This window comes from Saccostrea cucullata, unplaced genomic scaffold (genome assembly GCF_032062105.1).
Source record: "Saccostrea cucullata isolate Sc308-1 unplaced genomic scaffold, CSIRO_AGI_Scuc_v1 ctg62, whole genome shotgun sequence".
In the NCBI taxonomy this organism is placed as follows: domain Eukaryota; kingdom Metazoa; phylum Mollusca; class Bivalvia; order Ostreida; family Ostreidae; genus Saccostrea; species Saccostrea cuccullata.
Genome location: NW_026937804.1, coordinates 766,392 through 790,484, shown reverse-complemented (window position 1 = coordinate 790,484; position 24,093 = coordinate 766,392). Strand labels below are relative to the sequence as shown.

Below are 24,093 nucleotides of genomic sequence, written 5' to 3'. Positions count from 1 at the left end.
AATTCCCCCTGGAACCTACATATACTTCTACTTTTCCCCTCTCTAGCTTATCAGAAGAGCATTTCTTGCTTCCCGGGACTCTTTTTTTTTTTTTATTCTGATCTTAAAGTTTGAAAGACTACAATAATAAGACAGCCTGAGGACTACTGACAGTTTTATTGGTTCTTTTTGATAAATTAAGTGAGTTCACAACATGTCGACATCCTTATGGCACTTATTATGCTAAAACATGACCATTTACAAAAGTTAGGGACATACACTTGTGATTGTAAAAATTACAAGTAAATTGGTCACGGCCTCCAGGCTTAAAAGTTGTATTCCACAGAGTCGTAATGATAGAATGCGTAAAATAACAAGCTTCTGTCTGACTTTGATGACAGAGAGGAAATTAAGCATCTTCATGACTCTGATGGTACAGGAAGTTTGTTGAAGTAGAGAGTGGCATGAGTAACAGCTTCCAATCCTATATTAAATACTGGGTGGGTGGGCTTCTAAATAAAAAGAAAAAAAATGTAAAAATATAGCAAAAAATAATTACAGTAGATCTAGTCGATCCCTTCACATACATGCAAGTGGACAAGTTGCTTATTTAACATGGGTACTATCCCTTCACATACATGCAAGTGGACAAGTTGCTTATTTAACATGGGTACTTTAATTACAGGCAAAACAAACTAAAAGTAGTAAAACAGCTTTCCAACAGTGAAAATTAAACCACCTCAGGAAATTTTACAAAACAATTTATATCATAAAATATGAAATATAAGATACATGTAAATATATACAAGTCTTTTCCTAATGAACATCTGAACACTAAAAACAACAGCTCACTAGTCCTCACTTAGTTTATCTTCAAGTGAAGACAGAGTAAAATAAATTAGACTCTCAAAACTCTTTTTTAAACTTACAAGTTCATTTTCAGTATTTCCTAGTACATTCAAGTGGGCAATTTTTCCACCAGCAAAATGCTGAGCTATAGCCATTCCACTCAGACAGTAACAAGTGTGGTAGAAATCACGAGCTCTGAAAAAGATCTCATCCTGGTCTTTAATTTTATAAAGAAGTATAAAAAAAGATTTTTGATAACTTAAAACCTCAAGGACAGGAAATGTATAATCTTATTGAATTCATTAATAAACTGGCCATGCATTCTTTAAATCACCTTTTTATATGCAAGAACCTTTTTTTATCCATGATTCTACAACTCTTACAACTCTCAAAAATAAAAATCAATTGAATAATTCCTTTCAAAAGAAAATTGTCATAAATATAAAATGAAGCAAGTTTTCACAATTAAATACAGTTAACCCTCATAAATTTGCACAACTGGTTTCCTAAGCAAATTGTCCAGATTCATGAAGCATGCTGATTTTAAAATTGCAAGGTGCAAAAGTACACTGTAAATTTTGTTCCTCAAACATTTTGTCCAGAACCTGAAGCATCCAGATAAAGCAGGTGAGAGTCTGTGCTTAAACATAACAAGAATAGATATGGGTTACCCCATATCCAAAGATATTCGACTTTTAGATTTAATATGTTTAACAGTGTTTATTGACATTTATAAAAATAAAACTGCACTGTCTAGTTATAGAACTTGTGTAAATTCCGTCAGTCCGTAGCATTACGGTCACCCAGTCTCCTAACCATGCTAACAAACAGTACACATACCTATGTCCGCAAGACCAGTTAGCCTTGGTCTATACACACGTGCGATGGAGTTGTCGAACGGACTCCCGCAAACAGAGAAGTTACGATGGCAGACAGAACTTTTTTTCATAATTAGATCACATGAATACAAATTTTGATTCATAAAAATTAAACGACTGTCAGTTTAGAAATCCCCGGCCAGTTCGGGTTTTGTTACACATTTTACAGGTACTCTCCCGATGTGTAGTTTGTCTGCACACGTGCAGGAATCTGCTCAGGATTGAAAATTCCGTCATTTAATATACTACACACACAGAATGATTATTTTTTTTTCTATTAGATGAAACTATATGATAATTAACGAACAATTAACATGATTTTACTACAGTTGTTGATATTAGTATAATCAATTCATCAGTGAAAAAATATCAACCGAAGAATGACCTATATATTCTCTGTTATCAAACATGTTAAAAAAGCTGAGGAGGGAGCGAGCGTAGGAATATTAACATTTTTTATTTGCATTTAGGGGGGAAAGTGATCTTTGGAGGAAAAATTAACATTAATTTTGGTTTCTTTTACGTATGACATACACAACATTATTCTTATCATGAACAATTATGTTGTATCTACTTATTAATGATGGAACTATTTTCGTCGGAACAATTTGTGTGAGTCGCCGCTGACTACAGTAATATATCTTGCACTAATAGTATGCACTGATCGAATATATTAAAAATCATAATCTATATTTCTGAGAAATATGTCAAAAATTACATGTATGTCCATTCCTGTTAGCATAATCATTGCCCCTGGTAAATATTCCGAGTATTGTCCCCATTTTTTCCTTATACATGATGAAAAAATACTTATCTATCGATAATTAGTACTTCTGCACAGAAAGGTTTTGAAGTGAGAAAAAAAAGAGTCAGGTACTTTTTTACTGAAAAAGAAACATGCTTCTAAAGAGTGGATAATCAAAAATATGTTAATCAATAGAGGATTTCAGATCTTTAATTGTCAAAATATTAAATTAATGCCTCAAATGCAGACATATGCTAATGGTAAATTATAGCTGTTAACTGTAAAATCAGCATACTATGTTCCAGTACCCTTCACCTCAACCCCTCCAAACTAAGTGAAAATGCCCTGTAAAATATATTTAACATCTGACAGTGACCTATATTTGGGGATGACCTACTTTCCTGGCTTATCAATCAGTCCTCCCCCAGCGTACTGACAACACAGCAGTAAGTACTCCTGTAGGGCGTCCTGGTCAAACATCCACTTCTCCGAGCTCAGGCAGTCACTGTGTTCTACAAAAAACAATTGGGTATATTATAAACAAAGGCATTAACCTTTTTCAGCACAAAAATCAAGGTTAGTCAGAGTTCTGTATGAATATAACTAACTAACAAAATCTCTGCCTAGAGTCACTATTAATTTGTCTAAATCAGAAATAGATTTAGACTTATGAAATAAATTTAGATGATATGCCTCAGACATAAGAGTTACCCTGAGCCAGAATCATGTGTATCAGAGGTAAGGCTCCGCCCTGCCAGAAGGAGTAACAACCGTCCACTAATTTATTGGTCCGTCCCTGGAATCCCCCTTCATACCTCATCTGTCGGTTCACTGTCCACCTCTGTAAAGATCATTCAAAACATATCAACATGATCAAGGTACAAGAACAACATAAATGCATTAAAAAACTGTATTCTATACAGGATATATGCATATAGACAATGTATGAAACATTAATATTTAACTTCTGATATCTCAATTACCTAGAATGAATTTAAGACCCTCGTATGTTCTAACAACAATCAGTCATTAGCACCTTACCAACTGAAAAATTGTGAAAAAGTGTGTTTTGTTTCAATAAATTCATCTTACCAATAGTTTTTCTATATTGCAAAGTTTCCCATGCCCTAGGACCACCAAGGCTGCTAATCCACAAAAGGAATACCCTCCATGGGCCTCAAGTCCAGGGTAACCCCCAAATCCACCCTCATACGTCTGACAACTGCTCAAAAACAAAATTTTTACAATTTTCAATGATTTATATTGACCTTGAATTTATTTATAATGACAATTCAAGATTACCATTCTATCAGTAATAAAGTACACCATAACTTATTAATACTGTGGAACATCAATTTAAAAAAAAAAATTGGGGGGGGGGCAATGTTTGTGGATTTTGTGGAGAAATTCATGAATTTACATTCCCATGAACAATTATAAGAGTTACCCACTAACCAACATAAGATATCTTATCCACGAACATTGACCTTCACAAATTAAAAGGATTCCACTGATCAGCAGTTCAATAACCTAGTCTACATCATTTACATTAATTTCATAGAAAGACAACAGTTACATTGAAAACTTATCACATATTCAGAGAGAACTGACAATGTCTTCACTTGATGTAATTACCGCAGAAAATTGATGAAGTTCAAGGTAATGATAGAAACAGGAACTTACCTGTAGAGGTAGCAAGGTAAATAAGTACTGACCTAGTTATCCACTCGGGCGTCCCGTCAAACATCTGAGGGGTAATAATGTTGGTCAGTCTGGCTACACTTGCTGCACAGTAAGCTCCCCTTAATAAGTAAAATAAAATTGACTATACTGCAGTGCTAAAACTTATAACAAATTTGGAACTTTACCACCTTATAAAAGGCTCATTCTCTTTTCTTTTTAAATAATTACAGAGCATAAGTACAGCACATTTGTTTTTATTGCTTCAGATAAACTTGGGAAAATGTGTAATCATCTGAAATGTTTGAGTTTTGGTACTTGCTGAATGACCACAGGCTTTTATAAGATTTGGAGGCTCTAAAAAACCTGTACACGGATGACAATTAATTAAGCCTTTATTCTCTTCAGATCAATTCTCACCTTATGTCAACTTCTCCCCCTTCATGCATTTTGAAGGAACCATCACTCTTCCTCATCCTCATTAAAAAAGACTGCAGCTTTTCTCTGAAATAGGGATCAATCAACATGAACTGAAAATGATTTGCTTCTGTGCAATAGGGTAAAATCTTCAAGATGCATCACATCATTTAATGTTACCTTTCAATCTCTACACATTCTTATTTATAATAATTATGACCCTATATCTGCAGTTTATTTCACACCTGTCAATGACCTTGAAGGCTGTCTCCGTTCCCAGGATACACAGGGCATTCACTGCGGCATATGTGGGAGCTAGATGTGCCTGTTGTCCAGGGCCACCTATGACAAAGAACACAATAAATACATGAAATCCTGACATAGATAACCTAAGTTACTTTTTCTATCAGTGTATGACAATTTTACACATTCATCGAAAATTTAAAACATAACAGTTGTGTTACATGTACTGTACTAAATTCTATGTACCTTGTTTAAAGCAGAAATCCTGACATAAATAACCTAAGTTACTTTTTCTATCAGTGTATGCCAATTTTACACATTCATCGAAAATTTAAAACATAACAGTTGTGTTACATGTACTGTACTAAATTCTATGTACCTTGTTTAAAGCAGAAGGACATGACTCATTAATGAAGATAAAACAAGAAATCTGTGAGCCAATGCTCACTAGTAATACCCCCGCTCTGATGTAAATAAACATTATCATGTTAATATACACAAGTTCAATTACAGGCAGATGCACATAAAAATATGAAGTTGCCATCAGATTCATATAAAAATTAATCCCACCATATGGCATGCCTCAACAAAAGAGTGTACTAAAATTTCAAGCATCTGCTATGAATAGTTAATTAGAAAACTGCGACGAAAATTTGTTATGTATGAAACAGACAGATGCACAGACATTCAAACAAACAGGAAGTTGACATCAGATTTGAACAAAAATGTATCCCACCATATGGCATACCTCAGAAAAGATAGTGTTAAAATTTCAAGCATCTGCCTCAGAGTAGTTGCTGAGAAAACTGCATCGAAAATTTGTTAAATATGAAACGGACAGACGCACAGACAAACAGGAAGTTGACAAAAGATTTTAACAAAAATGTATCCCACCATAAGGCATGCCTCAGAAAAGATAGTGTTAAAATTTCAAGCATCTGCGATGAGTAGTTGCTGAGGAAACTGCGACGAAAATTTGATATGTATGAAACGTACAGATGCACAGACAAACAGGAAGTTGACACCAGATTTGAACAAAATGTATCCCACTGTATGGCATGCCTCAGAGAAGATTGTGTTAAAATTTCAAGCATCTGCGATGAGTAGTTGCTGAGAAAACTGTGACGAAAATTTGTTATGTATGAAACAGACAGACACACAGACAAACAGGAAGTTGACACCAGATTTGAAGAAAAATGTATCCCATTATAAGGCATGCCTTAGTGAAAAGTGTTAAAATTTCAAGCATCTATGATGAGTAGTTGCTGAGAAAACTGCGACGAAAATTTGTTAGGGACAGACACACGGACAGACAGACAGACACACAAGGGTAAAACAGTATACGCCCCTCTCCTACGGACCGGGGGTATAAATAGTTTCATTTATAAGATGAATCAGTAAACAGAATGCATCAGTAAGTTCAGTAATCAGAATGTGTCAGCATCATTTTCGGTAATTAGAATGGAAAAATCTCGTGAAACAAAATGGATCATTCATTGAGTGTATTTCATAATTTTGGCCGACATAATGTACTTGTATGATAAATTTAAGTATGAGATTCATTAAGATGAAGCATACAACAGAGATTTTACTTTACTGAGAAATTTAGTGTCCATGTCTTGTGCAAGTTTTACATACCTCCAAAGCCTCCATCTGAACACTGACATTTTTCCAAAAACTTGGAGATTCTACAAATTGAAAGTTAGAGGATGTACAGTACACATATAATATTCCTCAGAATATCTGTGTATTAACTATTAATCGTAAATATTAGGATAAATATGATACAAAGGTTGATCATATAACCATAGAAAGTATTATCATGTTAAACAAAGGTCATTTAAAAAACTAATAGTCACAAGATTAGGAATCATAATCTTTTAGGCCTGGTCCTAATTTTTAAGGAGAAACAATGGAAACTCAACCCTGACAAAATAGTTTTATTTTGAGATTTTGATTGCAATATGATCAAGTAAATGTGCCCTGCAGTAGCCCTTTGTTCTACATGTACCAGGAGAATTCTGCTTTAGTAACATTTATGATTATATTACCAAATTTATAGGCACCCATTTTTTCCCAACACAACTTGATATACCGTATAATCCTTGTTAACTGCCCCAGGCACTTAGAAAATTGCAAAAAGGGGGCAAATATTTGATATTCTCATTTTTAGATTTAATGTTACCCCATAACCAAGTTTCATTTTCACTTCTTCAAATTATAGCAGACTTTTGATACAATTTTTTATTGTTTTCATCATTGTACAAGGGGCCCTTATTTCCTTACAATTGGATAAGACCTGGAGAGGGGGCTTATCGGGGCACAGGCTGCTAATAGGGATTGTAAGGTATATAGATAATATACAAACCATATAAAAATTTTCCTTTTTCTGATACTTACATTGAAATTTCATCATCAGAAACATTTTCGTCTAGTAATTCTAAGCTATGCAGAATCCAATAACACAACCACGTACGACTGGCATCCAAACACTAAAAACATGTAGGTTTTTTTTAAACAGTATTAAATTTCTTTATTTTTAATTATTTGTTAACTTCATAATTATAATACATGTAATTTGAAAACTCCTTGATTCTAAGATTATACTTGATATGCTGCCCATTAGTTTTGTTTTAGAGTATTACCTCATAAGAATTTGAGAGATGTTGTAATCCTTTCTTTAGAAAAAGAAGATGCTGTTCTCTTTTAAGAGATGGTAATTCAAATGACCTACAAATTATTAATAAAAACATGTTAAATAATAAATCAATATATAAACAATTTAGAACAGTTTGTCCCAATCTGATTATTCTTTTATATATACCTAGTGCTTTAAAGTTTATGTCAATTTCTTGTTGCTTTAAGGAGGATTGTGCTCAGAGAGATTGACCTAATTTTTTCTGATATTTTTCTTGTCCATCCTAATTGTGGTACTATATTACATGGATAATTCCAAATATTCTTGGTCCTATAAAAGTTAATTAGGGAATTGATTTATGATCAATAGTTCATAAGGTCAGTAGATAATAAGTACAATATCATGTCAGCAGGCAACATCATGTCATTTTCATACAGAATTCCTATTTATCAATAAATTTCAAGATTTAATCAGAAGCAGGATAATCTGAATAAAATACTTTTTAATAATGTATTTTCATATATTCTACATCACCTGCAGTGGTTAGCGTTTGCTCTCGAGTAGCAGAGTAAGAAGTTTGTCCTAAGTCTCAAGTTCTTATTATGTTCCCCAAACGAAGTTGGGGACCATATTGTTTTTACTCTGTTTCTTATTATTATGTTCCCCAAACGAAGTTGTGGAACATATTGTTTTTACTGTTTCTTATTATTATTATTATTATTATTTTTTAGACAAATTTTGTGCACGCGATATCTCGAGAACTATTCATTAGTTTTTCATCAATCTTTTTGTTTACATTTTTCTTCACTTGTCGATGATGCGTCTCTTATATGCCATTGTTAATTTTGGAAGAATTTTGGAACAACTCGCTTCTGGTGCCAAGTTATGGCCATTTTCCTGATTTTAAAATGAAATTTTGTCAGTTCGAGATCTAAAGAACTACTAAAGATATGAACTGGAGACTTGTTGGAGAACATAGGGCATGGCTTCTAGATATGCGGAATGTCCATTTCGTGTGTCGTCAGTACTTCCGGTTGCTACCGGAAGCGAATTAAAAAAATCAAAATTTTCAACTTTTTTGTTTTTCATTATTTTTCTTTGAATTTCATGGGGTTAATAGAGACTCTTAAAGGAATGCGAAATGTGTAATTTATTTTAGAATTAAAGAAGCCAATCTCGAGAAATTCGCATTTAAAAATTTGAAGCGGTGTTCCCGATGGCGTAATGGTTAGCGCGTTGGATTTTCACGCGGGCGACCAGGGTTCGATCCCCCGTGTGACCAATATTTTTTTACGACTTTTTCAGCTAGATTTTTCGTTTTTTATTTCAGAATCGGACGGAAGACCTCTCGTTGCTCGCAACGAGGTCGTTTCTAGTTATTATTATTATTATTTTTCTTCTTCCTGGGAAAATTTTGTCCACGAATGATCTTGTAAACTACACATCCGACTAAGGTAAAATGTTTTTAGGGTCAGTAGACATGTTATGTAGATTTGCCGAATGAGGTGATTTTGCGCGCACGTGCTTGCAAGAGCGCGCACGTGCAACACTTGAAATGACCAATATAATGGATATTGCTGTAACTTTTCTATTTTTTTGATGAATTTTTTTGAAACTCATAATGTAAGGATACATTAGTAGTATAGACAAGATGGCATGGTCAAAATAACAAGATCTCACGCGCATGCACGTGCGCTTCGCTCTGATTGGCTGAAACTAAAAGCTCAATATCTTTCTTGTTTCTTGTCATAATCTTTTGAAATTTTTAACATAGTCCTACATTATGAAGATCTACAGCATGATATATAAAAATTTTCATAAAAGCATGCGCATGCGCGCATGCTGCAATCTGATTTACTGAAAATTTAAATGGCTATATCTCCTTTGTTTTTTGACGAAATGCTTTGAAATTTAAAACATAGTCATGCATTAGGATATCCTACAATATGATATAGAAAAAATTCATGAAATCACGCGGATGCACGTGTGCTGCAATCTGATTGGCTGAAACTTTATATGGCTATATCTCCTTTGCATTTTGACGAAATGTTTGGAATTTTAAAATATTGTCACTCATTTAGATATCCTTCAGTACGATAAAGATAAAAATTTATGAAATCACGCGCATGCATGTGTGCTGCAATCTGATTGGCTGAAGCTTCAAATTGCTATAACTCCCTTGTTTTTCAACCAAACAGGATGGGATTTAGAACATAGATAAATATAAGGGACTCCTACATGAAGGTGTAGTCATTTTGCACGTGCTTACACATGCGTGCAAGTGAAATGAGTAAAATTAAAAATACACTCGAATGAGTGTATTTTTCAATACTTTTGGATTAAATGCTTTGATATTAAGTATATTAAAATTTTAGATAGTGTAGACAAGATAATATGGTCGTTACGCACATGAACACGCTGCAATGCCTATTTTTAAATATATTTTGTATTTTTCTGGGAAGACCTTGATTAAGTCTAAATTCCATAAAGCATTTCTTATTTAATAGAGATTACAGGGAATATGGCACCAAAAGGGAGTTGGGGAGAGTTTGGGGAACATCTGTAACGGTCCCCGTTACAATTAGCACTAGTTTCATTTTGGGACGTGAAGACTGTTTTTCAAATGAGATTGTATAAACCCTTGTCACAGTAACATGAAAAAAGATCCCTTACTACTCAAAGACAAAGGTCATAAGTGTCAAGTACTTATCTTAATTTGGAGCCCTCTTCTGGCAAGTGGTGGTGTCTCAATATGAGTAAAAACTTCAAGGGGATGTTTGACAAACATACAAACAAACATACTGTAGATTCCTAATTATATGCGAGGAATTAATTTCCGCGTAATTTCACGATAAGCGTCACTCGTGAAAAAATATTACTCAATTTTCTTTTCATGATGCTGAAATCTATGTAAATTCTGTTGATGAACCATCCATTTGCAAATTATAATTCTCGTGATTTGACGTTAAAGACACAGTTCGCAATAAAAAGTGCTCCAAAAAAATAAGGAATCTACAGTATATAGTATTTTAATGGTTGACTGATGTTTGACTGAGATTGATTGATTGAGTTTGACTGAGAAACTATAGCAAATTTCAAAGTGTCTCCAATATACAAACAAACATAAACAATATATAGTAATTTTAAGCTTTTTACTACTTACTCTTTCTCAGCATGACTTCTGGCAGCAAAATACTTGAAGTAATGGGACACAGATTCTTCTACCTCTTTCTACAAAGAAAACACTATTAGTCAAGAAAAGAAAAATTATCTAAAATTTAGATCAAATGTCAATTAGCAGAGATAAATTGTCGTGGATTGATTTCAAACCAGAACAATCACTATATTAAGATGATGCGACTTTTAATAGTTGCTTTAGAGTATAGCTAAATAAAGCTATGTAGGTGATTGTTCTGGATTACACAAGTCCAAAATCTCTATAATTTTAAGCTTTTTACTACCTTTTGGTTGGGATTACTTCTGGCAGCAAAATACTTGGTATAGCTATGCTACTCAGCATAATTAAAATTTTAGATTTTAACAGTCAATCCATTGTAATATTTTTTTCTGAGTCATTTAACTCGTTGAATAAGTGATTGGATTTCAGTGAAACAAAAAAAATAATAATACAGCATTGAATTTTTCCTTCTATCAAAATATATTGCATCGAAAATAATCATACCAAGGTGAGACAATATACATGTAATAAGAAATATAGTTAATCTCAAGTGAAGGACATTTATATTTCACCCCTACACTTCAGGTAGGTAAATTATGCTTTGATGGTAACTTTAGATTTCTTATTTATAAGCTAAAATTAATGTCTTTTGATTTCATTCTGGAATACGATTTATTTATTGACATTCTTCATGTCACTAAAAAGAATTGCTTCAAACTTCACTTCATTAGAAGTGTAGGCTGTCACCGATTCTACACAAACATAGCAAATGGAGCGCAGTGCAGCTCGTCACTGCGAGCACTTAAAAAAGAGAAAATTCGGACTTTGCACATTAATCCAAACAAATTTTTTCTGCAGTTACTCTGGACCCACAATGCATCACTTGTGAAAGCTACATTCTTGCAAGATTAACGCCAAAAGTTTAACAAAAAGTTAACTCGCCTTGATTTAATCAGGTCCAGCACAATCTGTTGATTAAGCTATATAGCTTTAAAAAGCTATATAGCTTTATCAAGCTATTCAAAATAGCTTGATAAAGCTATTTATATGCAAACTTTTAAAAAACTTTTTGCAGAAATACAAAAAGTCACAAGTATTTATTTGGTATGTGATTTTTACATGGATTGCATCAAAAGTACAACCCAAATCATAGAAAGTTCTAACATTGCTGCTGTTGAATACTTTTAAGCAAAATATGAATTTCCATTGTTTGTATAACTACATGTCCACTATTTTGCGTGCGGTGAGGCATGGGTAAGTATGATTGCTTCTCCTTGTGCTGAAATGTTACCAATCAATTATACTGTTGGTCATAATTGACCTCCTTTATAATTTCATTCAAGAAATAACTGTGTAGTCACTATTAATAGCCCCAAACTTTTAAAACTTTGAGTACAAAATCTCTAGAGGAGATGCAATTTGGTGAGTGATTTTTACATGGATTGCATTCAGAAGAGTTCAAAGTTCAATATTTCTACTGCACCAAGGTGCAACTTTTTGCACATGTTGAAAAAATAACACATTTGAGAAAAAAGCTTAATGAAATAGCTTAATTAAGCTATTTTGAATAGCTTAATAAAGCTATATAGCTAAATCAAGCTACATAGCTTAATCAAGAGATTGTGCCGGACCTGTTAATGGATACATATATTAAAGATAGATTGTAAACGAAACCTTCTTCATTCACCTTCAGCACTGCTCAGGCTTCTTTTTGGTAATGCAACTTACAAACAACGTCATGTGATGTCTGAGTCTACACAATGCCACGTGCAGTTTGATGAGCCCGATCTGAATTAAAACTGAATGAGTATTTGTGCTCGTCCTAATAGTCATATTACATTTTTCAGAATGACATGAAGGCCTGCGAAGAGAAGTGGATGTAGGCGAGAGCCTGTCCACTTCTCTAAAGAGAATATTATTGCATTTATAGCCATTTGAGGCTATCTTAAGTTATTAATATATATATCTTGATTCTCTTCTAAGAATAAAAACGTATAACACCGCTCAGAACACTAGCTCTTTTGAGATCTTTATCCTCTTCATCACAGTAGGTAACCGTTAACATGTATAATACAGGTCCAGTACAATCACTAGATTGTGTCAAAAATTCCTGGAAAAGTAGCTTTCATGTACCTACTTTCAAATTTTTTAGCTATTTCAAGGTAACCTTTTCAAAAGTTTTCTTTTTATTAAAAAGAGACAAAAATTCAATTAAATGACTATTGAAATTTATCTTCTAGATCACATTAGAGAAACAATCCAAAGCAGAGATAGTTTATACATTACTGCGTTTACAATTTAGAGCAAAACATGTAATTCCATTGTTTGGTTAGCTGTCCCTTGAGGCATGACTGTGAGATGATTACTTCACATTGTGCTGAATAATTACTGACCTATGTATCGTGTTAACCGGAACTGGACTTCTTTGTCATTTCTTCCAAGGGGTAACTGTTCTAACTGTCATACATAGCCCCACTTTTGTTTGATTGCAATTGCGCATGTAAAAGACATTTTTTCAAGAGGGATTTTTTCATGAGTTGTTTTCAGATGAGTTCAAAGTTGTAAATGATCACTGCATCAAAATGATATTTTCTGCACACCCTGAGAAAAATGCTTTTAAATAGAAATAAACCAATTTGGTAGACAAACAAAGCTATCATCACTTAGGTAAATAAAGCTATGTAGGTAAATCAAGCTACGTAGCTAAATCTAGTGATTGTACCAGACCTGTAATAATGGCATCAGTGATAAAAATGGTCACCATGTTCACGTGGAATTATGGTTCAAACGGTACCTGGTGAAAACGGCACCTAGTGAAAACGGCACTTGGATTATGCAAAACGGCACTTGGTCAAAACGGCACTTAGTGAAAACGGCACTTAGTCAAAATGGCACTTATAGAAAAAATTATATGCAATGATAATTTGATATATAGATTGATATATATTTGTGTGAGTATATATACATGTAAACATATATAATTTTTGTTTTCTGGGAGGGTCCATTTCATGTACATGATGTATACGCTGTAATAATTTTTTATGAAATCTATCTGATATATATAAAATTAAATTATAATGTATGAACCTATGCATATACATACTTTTCCCCACAGATTCATACATTTAAATACCAAATTTGAAATGCTTTTTTTTTATTCCTTGAAATATCAGTATCTTCATCTTTTAGTCTCCTTTTTTTAAATTAATGAAATAACAGCATAGTTTTTAAATGTAACGTTATTTTCAAAAACAAGATTAAAAACAATAACAGCATCATTTTATCATCTAAATAAATTATTATTTGTAACAATATTCATTTATTAAATAGAAATAAATTGATATTCTTCAGTTATTAAAAAAAAAAAAACGAAACAACAACAAACAAATGTTTTTGTTCTTCTATGTACAGGTTTCATATTGTAAAAAAAAACTTTAGTAAATGTTGTATGGCTATTCAGATTTTATGTACAGTTTAGAGAGGAAAATCTAAGTTTCAATCCCTTTGACATATTGTCAAGAAATACACAATAGTAACTGTATATGATTGCAAATTGACGATCAACAAATTATAGAGGGGGAGGTGTGAAAAAGTCTTGTTTCTTATTCCTACAAGTGTATTCTAAGTAAACATACTCTGACTGGCTTCTAATTAGTCAACTGTGACTGGCAACCCCCAAAACAGAGTAGTATACATATTAGGGTGTCCAGTCACTTCGTACACAAACCGAGTCGTACACAAACCAACTCGTATACAAAAAGTCAACTCGTACACAAAAACCAGAAGTCAACTCGTACACAACATTTATATACAATCGTTATGATTTAATTTTATAAAAATAATGTTTGATAACACAAAGTGTTACTTTTCTTTAAGTTTTTCCCTAAATATTTAAATAATTCAACTTCCCTGATAGGAACATCAAAGACATCAAAGAAGTATTGTTAAACCAACACACGCGTGGTGGTTTCTTGGATCTTCCCTTCTGAAGAAACTTGGCCGTCTGTACAGCCCCTTCTGAAACCTGACTGTGTTGTGACCAAAACTGAGTTGTGGTTTAGTTTTAGTGCATTTTATCTGTGCTTCTAGTGACTGTGTTTTGTGACCAGTAGTGCTTGTAGTGAATTTAGTTTTAGTGTATTTTTATTAATAGTGCTTGTTACTTGTGCTGGTTTTATCTTACTTTTGTTTTGGTATGTAGATATTATATAAAAATAAAAAATAAATAGGAAATGGCATGTCTTTGTCTGTGTTTTCATTAATAAACCACAACAAAGATGAGAAACGGCCCCATCATGTGTCAACCAAATATATATTTATATAACAAAATTATGTACGACATGTACAATATACATTCCGGAAAATCTTGTCAACAAATCAATATGCGCATCGCATCGCGCATATGGTATATGGATAATCAGAGGCATAAACTAGTTAAAAATGTACAGAAAACACATTTGTGTACGAGTTGACTTCTCAATTTTTTGGAAACTGTGGCAAATATTAATTACCTTAAATCACATAGGAAAACCTATGTATGAGTTGTGTACGAGTTGACTTCTGGTTTGTGTACGAGTTGACTTTTATTTGTGTACGAGTTGACTTTTTGTATACGAGTTGGTTTGTGTACGACTCGGTTTGTGTACGAAGTGACTGTAAACCCATATTAGCAATACTATAAATTTTTAAATTTCAAAGGGTCATAATAATATAATTTGGATTTGATCTCTTTTGTAGAAAATATTAGATATATTATTTAAAAAAGTACATTTAAAAAAATCTAACCACTGTACAAAAGTACAATAATTTTCAAACGAATTAGTCAATTTTTTCCCCTAAAATATTTTTTAAACATTTTTATCAATAATTATATACACATTTATTACTATAAATGTAATATAAAGATCCATTTTCTGTATAAACAATATCAAATTCTCAAAATTAAAAAGTGCCGTTTTGACTACTCTCAAGTGCCGTTTTGCATATTTCCTAAGTGCCGTTTTCACCAGGTGCCGTTTTGACTTGTACCCGTTCACGTGTTCTGCTTTTTCTATTACCAATTGAAGATATGTGAAATCGTAAGGCTTTAGAATCAACGTAAATCATAGATTAGCCTATTTATGTTGCTCACCTGCTCATCTGATGAAATTGTTCCCAAACCATCATCGTTATATCTTTCTTTTTCATTTTTAGAATTGCTACATCTAAATCTATCCATGTTTTCTAGCTTCTCTATCTTCTCTAATTGAAGAGCTCGGGTATCGGTAAAAGGATTTCATTTAAGAGAACACAACAATCCGTCTTGCACAAAGCTATGAAAGAAAATAATAATAGTGAAATATTTATTAGATTAATTTATTATTTATATGTATTTTTAATAGTGTATATGAACCACAAATCATAGTATTATTTTTCGTATTACTTTTTGAAATAAAAACTACTTATACCCACAACTAAGTTTGTTTACATTCAGGAAAAACCATCATGTTACTCAGGATCAGGTGCCGAACTTATTCATAAAAGACAACACAAGATGGGCACACGCCACTCAATAATGGATTTAAGTGAAGTGCCAGACACTGTGCTGCTTCATGTTCTGTCATTTGTGAATGAAAAGGATCTCTTATTGAGGTGTTCCTTGGTTTGTAAAACCTGGAAACAATTGATAGATAGTCAAACTCTTTGGAAAACAAAATGTGAGAGAGCCGGATACTACTCCTCCAAATGGCTACCTTTCCCACCAGATGATTTTAAGAAATATTTTTTTCAAAACCCATATAAAAGAAATTTGATCCAGAATCCACGTGCATTAGGTATATACACACTGTACATAGAATAGATCAGGATACATAGTAATTTTCAACTATGAGACAATAGTTAAAGTGGGCTGTTCAAATCAGAGTTTGCCCATTCATCAGTTTGTTAACTCTTTAGGTCAACTGAGTCACCTTGGTGATATCTTATATCGCTTTCTCTCTTTTTGAACTGCTCAGCCAATTGCGATTGATAGTCAAAATTTGTAATTTAGCCTCAGCAAAGGGGAACGAAAATTGTTAATTGTTAATAACAGACCTGTTTACGCTTACGATTTCGCCGTGTTTTGTACGAATTTTTAGTCCAAAATATGTTTTGCTATTATGAGAATACGGAAATAAGAGATATACTTGTTTAGAATTGAGAAGTTAGTTTTCGTTATGATCTGTCTCAGTTTCATACTTTTTAACCGCTAACAAAATGTTCAAATTCAGTTATGTTAGTTTGCCAAAACGCCGTATGGTATAAAATGATCAAGATCATGTTATTTAACCATGTTTTAGTAATCAGGAAAGGAGTTAATGTTCTCCATTTTTATTTGTAAAATTAATGGAAAGTGAAATCTTACTGGCAAACGCCAAATCTCACGGACAATTCTAATGAAAAATACTGATGTGACAACTATATGGGTAAAAAGGTCTGTAATAATGAATGGTCCCTGCACTGTTGAGATCTTAAGTTTTTGCGAAAACCATCAAAATTAATGCAAAGAAATCTTCGAACAATCCCTTGAGTCGAACTGCTGCATGATTAATTGAGTCCTTTATCAATTTGTAAAAGAACTATATGCGGTATATTGCATATATTTGCCCCCACAAAAGTCAAATTTTGAAAACTTCCTGAAATGTGCTGAATTCAATTAATTGTATGAGAAATATAAATTAACAGAAAATATTATAGTGTCAAAGCAGTATATTCACAATTTTTGCTTTTATGACGTCACAAACTAGTCCGATTTTATATCCTTTTTTAGAAAGAGGACAAAATGGACAAAATTTCAACAATTTTAGCTTTAAAATTTATAGAGCGCAAGTTTGTTCAGGAACAATATTGACATATTTCATTGACATTATCATTCTACATATTATATCAAAATATCGATTCTGAACACACATGCGCTCGGTGACTTTTATTCAAAATATCGACGAAATATGTACATTTTTCTGTAAAATTCATAAAAAACTGAGATTTACGTCATGTTTATGACGTCATTACGTACATATGGCGTCATTACTTATGAAAATATTCAGTGCTTTGAAGTCAGCATATACTCCCCTGTTTAAGAACTTAATTAAATATATCTCCATCAAAGTTTGATTTGGGGAGCAAATATTGGTTATTACCGAATAAAGTTCTTTATGCCCTAGGATCATATTGATCCTAAAATAGGAAAATAATTCTGACACCAATCTTAAAATCCTCTGCGGTTGGGTATTGAGCAAACAAAGTATATGACTATGATGAGCAAGTTAGGGTATCTCAGCCAACACTTTGACTTTCATGGTTTCACAGTCAGAGGTTCTTGTATTATGGCATGCATCTATTGATGATATAATAACATATGTATTCATTCTTTGAAATTTTGAAAATCTTTTTATATGTACCTGGGTTTTAAGCAGATGGTGTGATGAGCAAAGGTGCCTCATCCAAACCTGCGATGTTCATTGCCCCTGGTTTAGAGCTCTATTGAACCTAATAGTATGCTGAAATTATCAATGCATAAATATTCAAATTATAACATGGAAATTAGAATTTCATCCTTTAATAGATTAATGCTTTTTCAGACAAATTTAATCATTGGAAAATCGTCAAAAATGGAGGGGATCGATTTGTTGTTGAAAACAAACCATCAGGGAGTCATCCATTGGAGAAGTTCACAGACATAAAAGGTAAGAATATATAGAGGATATTCAATGTTTTGTGGTTGAATATGGAATTTATTTCACTCTTGAGACAGGATTTTTTAATATTTTCACTTGTGCTTCGCACTCGTGAAAATATAAAAAAAAAATCCTGTTTCAAGAGTGAAATAAATTCCATATTCAACTACAAAACTTAGAATTTTCTGTTTATTACATTTTCTTTGATTTTCCCTTTTCCTCTTTCTTTTTCTATGCAGTCATAGGCTACATGACGTCTTAGTTGAGCGGTTAAGACGTGATAGCCAAGTGTTGTGAGGTTGAAAATGTAAACAAGGATTTCAACTAAGTATGCAGGGGATCTTTGGCAGTTTTATCTTATGTCAGAATGATATATTTATTTTCTAATGGACCAAGGAGTATTTCTTATGACATTCTTTGTTATTGGAAGGTAAATCGAGAGTTTTACCGCACTTTTGATATTTGTCACATTTTGATATCCTTTCACACTGTGACAGAATATCATTTTTATTCAATGAATAAATTACATTATTTCACTGTTGAAAATGTAATAAAGAATGTATATCACAAAACTAAGATTATAGCATCTATATCATAAAGGATAGACTTATTATAAGCATATATATATGACAAAGGTCAAACTTTAGCATGTGTATCATAAAAGTAAGATTATAGCATGTATATTAAGGAATGTTGATAAAATTATAGCATTTACTGTGGTATATCATAAAGAGAAAGCTTTTGCATTTATATCATAAAGATAAAACCAAACATTTTCATATAAAGATAAAACTATAGCATTTATATAAAGGTAAGCTATAACATAAACAATGGACAATCAAAGTTTTACATTGGAATAGAAAGTAGGAAATATCTTTTAAAAATCTTCCTCTCAAGAACAGCAATACAATGAATGGTGATCTTCATTTGAATAAATCATATGGAAACATCCTTAGGTAGTGTAAATTCAAGTTTATCCATATCATGACCTCCAGGGGTAAGGTGGGGCCATAAAGGGCAAACAAAATTTTACATAGAACTATATATGAAAAATCTTTTAAAAATCTTCTTCTGAAGAACAGCAAAGAGGAGGAGCAAGGAGGGGTCACAACTGGAAATCATTTTTTTTTTTACAAAGTAATATGCAGAAAAATATCTTTAAAAACCTTTTTTTCAAGATATGCAAAGTTATACATGTATGCTATATTGACATGGTGTTATTCTTAGGTAGTATAAAATCCAATCCCCCTTTTTGAGTAAACTTTTCAAAACTCAGAGCTGATTTGTGTTTTTACCTAATCCATGAGGTATGTCTTAAATTGTCTTATAACCACAAGGAACCACAAGGACACAACAAGGACACACCAATGACATCTTATTTAATTTTAATGTGGTTCCTTGTGGTTAAAAGACATACCCTAATCCATGTGCTCAGGTGAGCAATGTGGCCCATGGGTCTCTTGTTATAAATTAAGATGGGCAATGCTAAAATCAAACATAAAGGAAAGATAGGGTAATGGCCTAATCTGGCCCCTTATATGATATAAAAATCAGCAGAACTCTGGTAAAATTGTGATAGTTTGAAGTTAAGAAGTTAAAATGATGCTTACTTTAAAACAAATCCTACATGGAAGCCACAAAAGGTTGCAGAAGTAGGACATTTCCCAGAATTTTCTCAATTTTGGTGGAATTTCATCATATTTTTTGAGATACTTTTCTCTTCAGAAAACACAGAGCACAAGCTTGCCTATCTGAGATTTTTACACATAAACTCATCTGATACTAGTGTATAAAATATATAAATTTGGTAGATAGACAAGCTTATGCTGTATGTTTTCTGAAACAAAATGTACCATAAAATCGATAAGATTTTGCATAAAAATGAGAAAATTTGAAAATTGCCCTACTTCCTGACCTTTCTGTGTCATTCTAAATCTTAGAACCAGTACTCAATATGTGCAGGGGTGACAACAGGCTTTTATGGATAAACTGTTGGATTATTCTGAAAGACACCCAAAATCGGGTGCCAAATAGGGGTCTTACCCTAACTTGTCCTTTGATTGAAGTTTTATGGTGTATATATAATCAGGCATCAGAATGCTTAAATCTTGAAATATTTTTATGACTGTTATTAATTCTAAATGAAATTAATTACATCACAATGTGGTTGTCTACTTTTAGGACCCTACAAGTGCTGGGTGACGTCATACGGAATGTGTGAGAAGCATCAGACTATTGACCTACTTAAGGAAGGGTGCTCTCCTGAGGTCCTCGATAAAATAAAACCCGAGATCCAGGTCTCGGAGTGGTAGGTCACATCTTATCAAATAAAACCCGAGATCCAGGTCTCGGAGTGGTAGGTCACATCTTATAAAATAAAACCCGAGATCCAGGTCTCGGAGTGGTAGGTCTCATCTTATAAAATAAAACCCGAGATCCAGGTCTCGGAGTGGTAGGTCACGTCTTATAAAATAAAACCCGAGATCCAGGTCTCGGAGTGGTAGGTCACATCTTATCAAATAAAACCCGAGATCCAGGTCTCGGAGTGGTAGGTCACGTCTTATCAAATAAAACCCGAGATCCAGGTCTCGGAGTGGTAGGTCACGTCTTATCAAATAAAACCCGAGATCCAGGTCTCGGAGTGGTAGGTCACATCTTATCAAATAAAACCCGAGATCCAGGTCTCGGAGTGGTAGGTCACATCTTATCAAATAAAACCCGAGATCCAGGTCTCGGAGTGGTAGGTCACATCTTATCAAATAAAACCCGAGATCCAGGTCTTGGAGTGGTAGGTCACATGTTATAAAATAAAACCCGAGATCCAGGTCTCAGAGTGGTAGGTCACATCTTATAAAATAAAACCCGAGATCCAGGTCTCGGAGCGGTAGGTCACATCTTATAAAATAAAACCCGAGATCCAGGTCTCGGAGTGGTAGGTCACATCTTATCAAATAAAACCTGAGATCCAGGTCTCGGAGTGGTAGGTCACATCTTATCAAATTCACTTTTCCTTTTCCCCATTAATGGTAGATCTCATTGTTATAGACCTCAAGGCCATTCCCCACTTAATACCCACTTTGAGTGATAAGTTGATTGTTTATAAAGAATTCCTCCCATTTCCCAAAAGAACCATGAACTTCATTTTTTTCAATTTTTCAATTCAACAAGATAAGACAAGTTTGAACATTGCATGGAGATTTTTAAAAAAAAAATTATATACATTAAAACTCAGTTCTAACGAATTAAGTTACTGAGACCAAAAAAATTACTTCGTTATATCAGTAATTCGTTATATCCGTACAAGGAATGTGTTAAATTTATATTGCTGGGGATCCAAGATAGCTTCTCTATATCCATGAATTCGCTATATCCATGTTCGTACTAAACAAGTTTTACTGTATTACCTTAAAGGTATGCAGCAAGGTTTGACTGCAAAATGGAGTACCACATAAAAGTAAAGCTATTAGATGCTGAATCCAAGGAGCTGGATAAGTGGTCGTTCTCTGATGAAAAACCGGCAGGCAGGGACTGGTTTCAGGTAGACTGGTATTATAAGTATCAGTAGTCTATACACATGCTGTGACACAGCAATCTGAAATAGGTGTGGATCGAAACTTTTAAGACTTGTTAACAAATTCACTACTGTAAGATTACGATGTGCCTTGTTTTAACTTGGTTTCTGGTTCTTCTTTCTCTCTCTCTCTTTCTCTCTCTCTTTCTCATTTCTTCCTTACTTCAAATTACAGATAGAAGGATAAAGCCAAATTAGATCACAGATAATTGGATAGAGAGAAATATCATAAATGAATTTTTTATTAATTTTAAGTGCTAAGAGGGATGCAATGAGAATTTAAGGTTAACCAAAAATATAAATCACATTTTCCAGTCATTTCAGACATTTAATGATGAACTAGACTAAATTATTGTTTTTAGGTTGAGCATATTTTTACAACATATCCAGAAGGACTGAGGTATATAAAATTCCAACACAAAGGCAAAGATCGGCAATTCTGGGCAGGGCACTATGGCTCCAAGTTCACTAATGCTAGTGTTAGATTCAACCTTCAGCAAAGGTTAATGTTACAATTTATTTTGTTTCTTGATGGAGACATCCTCAGATTTGTTTGATTCAATTACTTTTAATATTACAGATTGTTAAATACAGTATGCTGTTGGTACTGGCATTTAAAGCAAAAGCCACTCTTTGAAGTGAATTATGATTTTTTTTTATATCATACTTATTAATGTTAAGCTTTGAAAACTTATTTATCACTTTTTCTTGCGATGGGGGATGGGGTGATTAAACATTGTTCCTATATTCTGGGAATCCAAAAAGGGCTATAAACAGATTTACTACAAAGAAATACATCAATCTAATAGTTGTTTATTATACAATAGGATGAATCTACCGGGTAAGTAATTATCATTATTAATTACTGTTTCAGGTCTGTCAATGCAGTCTCAACTCCACAGGTGTCCAGGTCCCGCTACTCTTCCTCCTCCTCAGAGCCAGAATATGATCAGTGGTACGAGGAAGATAGTGAAGAGGATGAAGGAGCTGCCTTGTAATAATCACCTTAATGTGGCTCCTGCAACTATAAAGGAGCTATCCTGTAATAATCACCTTAATGTGGCTCCTGCAATCTTAAAAGGAACTATCTTGTAATAATCACCTTAATGTGGCTCCTGCAACCTTGAGGAGCTGCCTTGTAATAATCACCTTAATGTGGCTCCTGCAACCTTGAGGAGCTATCTTGTAATAATCACCTTAATGTGGCTCATGCAACCTTAAGGAGCTATCTTGTAATAATCACATTAATGTGGCTCCTGCAACCTTGAGGAGCTATCTTGTAATAATCACCTTAATGTGGCTCCTGCAACCTTGAGGAGCTATCTTGTAATAATCACCTTAATGTGGCTCCTGCAACCTTGAGGAGCTATCTTGTAATAATCACCTTAATGTGGCTCCTGCAATCTTAAAGGAACTATCTTGTAATAATCACATTAATGTGGCTCCTGCAATCTTAAAGGAACTATCTTGTAATAATCACATTAATGTGGCTCCTGCAACTATAAAGGAGCTATCTTGTAATAATCACATTAATGTGGCTCCTGCAATCTTAAAGAGCTATCTTGTAATAATCACCATGATGTGGCTCCTGCAACCTTAAAGGAGCTGTCTTGTAATAATCACATTAATGTGGCTCCTGCAACCTTAAAGAGTTATCTTGTAGTAATCACCTTAATGTGGCTCATGCAACCTTAAGGCATTATCTTGTTATATTATACTTTCATGTAAATTAGTTGAATCTGATTGGTCGAGAAACATTTGTTAAAAAAACACTACTATCCACTGAATAATGAAGCCACGCCCTCCAGCGTAGCAACAGTCAACATTTCTTAACGACGGGTGGTATTCCAAAAAATAGCGACTGCGCAGAATTTATGCGCACACGGTTCACTGTTATATGTTTAAGGAATCACTGTCTAGTTAGGAGAGTATGCCAGGGCATCAACAATAGTGGGAAACATGGGATAATTTGCATAACGGGCGAAGCCCGTTATGCTAAAATTATCCCATGTTTCCCACTATTGTTGTTGTCCCTAGCATACTCTCCTAACTAGACAGTGATTCCTTATATTTTCATTTCAGTGTGAAATAAAATGGTAGATTTAGACTTTAAAACTGTAGAAATAGACTTAAATTACACGAGGACTTCCATGCCAATTTCAATAGTACTCGCCCAATGACGTCAAACACCTAGGCAGCTGCACGAGATTTACATGCAAAT

The 24,093-nt window shown here is 33.5% G+C and overlaps 2 protein-coding genes across 2 annotated transcripts; one reads left to right on the top strand and one right to left on the bottom strand.

Annotated features, from left to right (window-relative positions):
* Positions 1-137: 137 nt before the first annotated feature.
* Positions 138-15,863, bottom strand: LOC134248890 (protein farnesyltransferase subunit beta-like). Its single transcript, XM_062731286.1, has 13 exons — positions 15,739-15,863; positions 10,593-10,660; positions 7,437-7,521; positions 7,192-7,283; positions 6,430-6,479; positions 4,794-4,890; positions 4,552-4,635; positions 4,167-4,253; positions 3,544-3,673; positions 3,163-3,292; positions 2,849-2,963; positions 909-1,023; positions 138-491 (listed from the first exon to the last, which is right to left on the bottom strand). The coding sequence occupies exons 1-13, from the start codon at positions 15,823-15,825 to the stop codon at positions 399-401; spliced, it is 1,233 nt and encodes a 410-aa protein (XP_062587270.1). The 5' UTR covers positions 15,826-15,863; the 3' UTR covers positions 138-398.
* Positions 15,864-16,057: 194 nt separating this feature from the next.
* Positions 16,058-23,755, top strand: LOC134248889 (F-box only protein 6-like). The gene is made up of 6 exons (XM_062731285.1): positions 16,058-16,420; positions 18,206-18,310; positions 20,483-20,609; positions 21,713-21,839; positions 22,235-22,374; positions 22,747-23,755. The coding sequence occupies exons 1-6, from the start codon at positions 16,141-16,143 to the stop codon at positions 22,868-22,870; spliced, it is 903 nt and encodes a 300-aa protein (XP_062587269.1). The 5' UTR covers positions 16,058-16,140; the 3' UTR covers positions 22,871-23,755.
* The last annotated feature ends 338 nt before the right edge of the window (positions 23,756-24,093 follow it).

Excerpts from the sequence above, each read along its gene's own strand:
- LOC134248890 (XM_062731286.1), bottom strand. The coding sequence starts at position 15,825 with ATGGATAGATTTAGATGTAGCAATTCTAAAAATGAAAAAGAAAGATAT. Across the intron at positions 7,284-7,436 it reads ATCTCTCAAATTCTTATGAG|TGTTTGGATGCCAGTCGTAC; the intron begins GTAATACTCTAA and ends ACATGTTTTTAG. Across the intron at positions 6,480-7,191 it reads TCTGATGATGAAATTTCAAT|AATCTCCAAGTTTTTGGAAA; the intron begins GTAAGTATCAGA and ends TTCAATTTGTAG.
- LOC134248889 (XM_062731285.1), top strand. The coding sequence starts at position 16,141 with ATGGGCACACGCCACTCAATAATGGATTTAAGTGAAGTGCCAGACACT. Across the intron at positions 21,840-22,234 it reads CAGGCAGGGACTGGTTTCAG|GTTGAGCATATTTTTACAAC; the intron begins GTAGACTGGTAT and ends TATTGTTTTTAG. Across the intron at positions 22,375-22,746 it reads AGATTCAACCTTCAGCAAAG|GTCTGTCAATGCAGTCTCAA; the intron begins GTTAATGTTACA and ends TTACTGTTTCAG.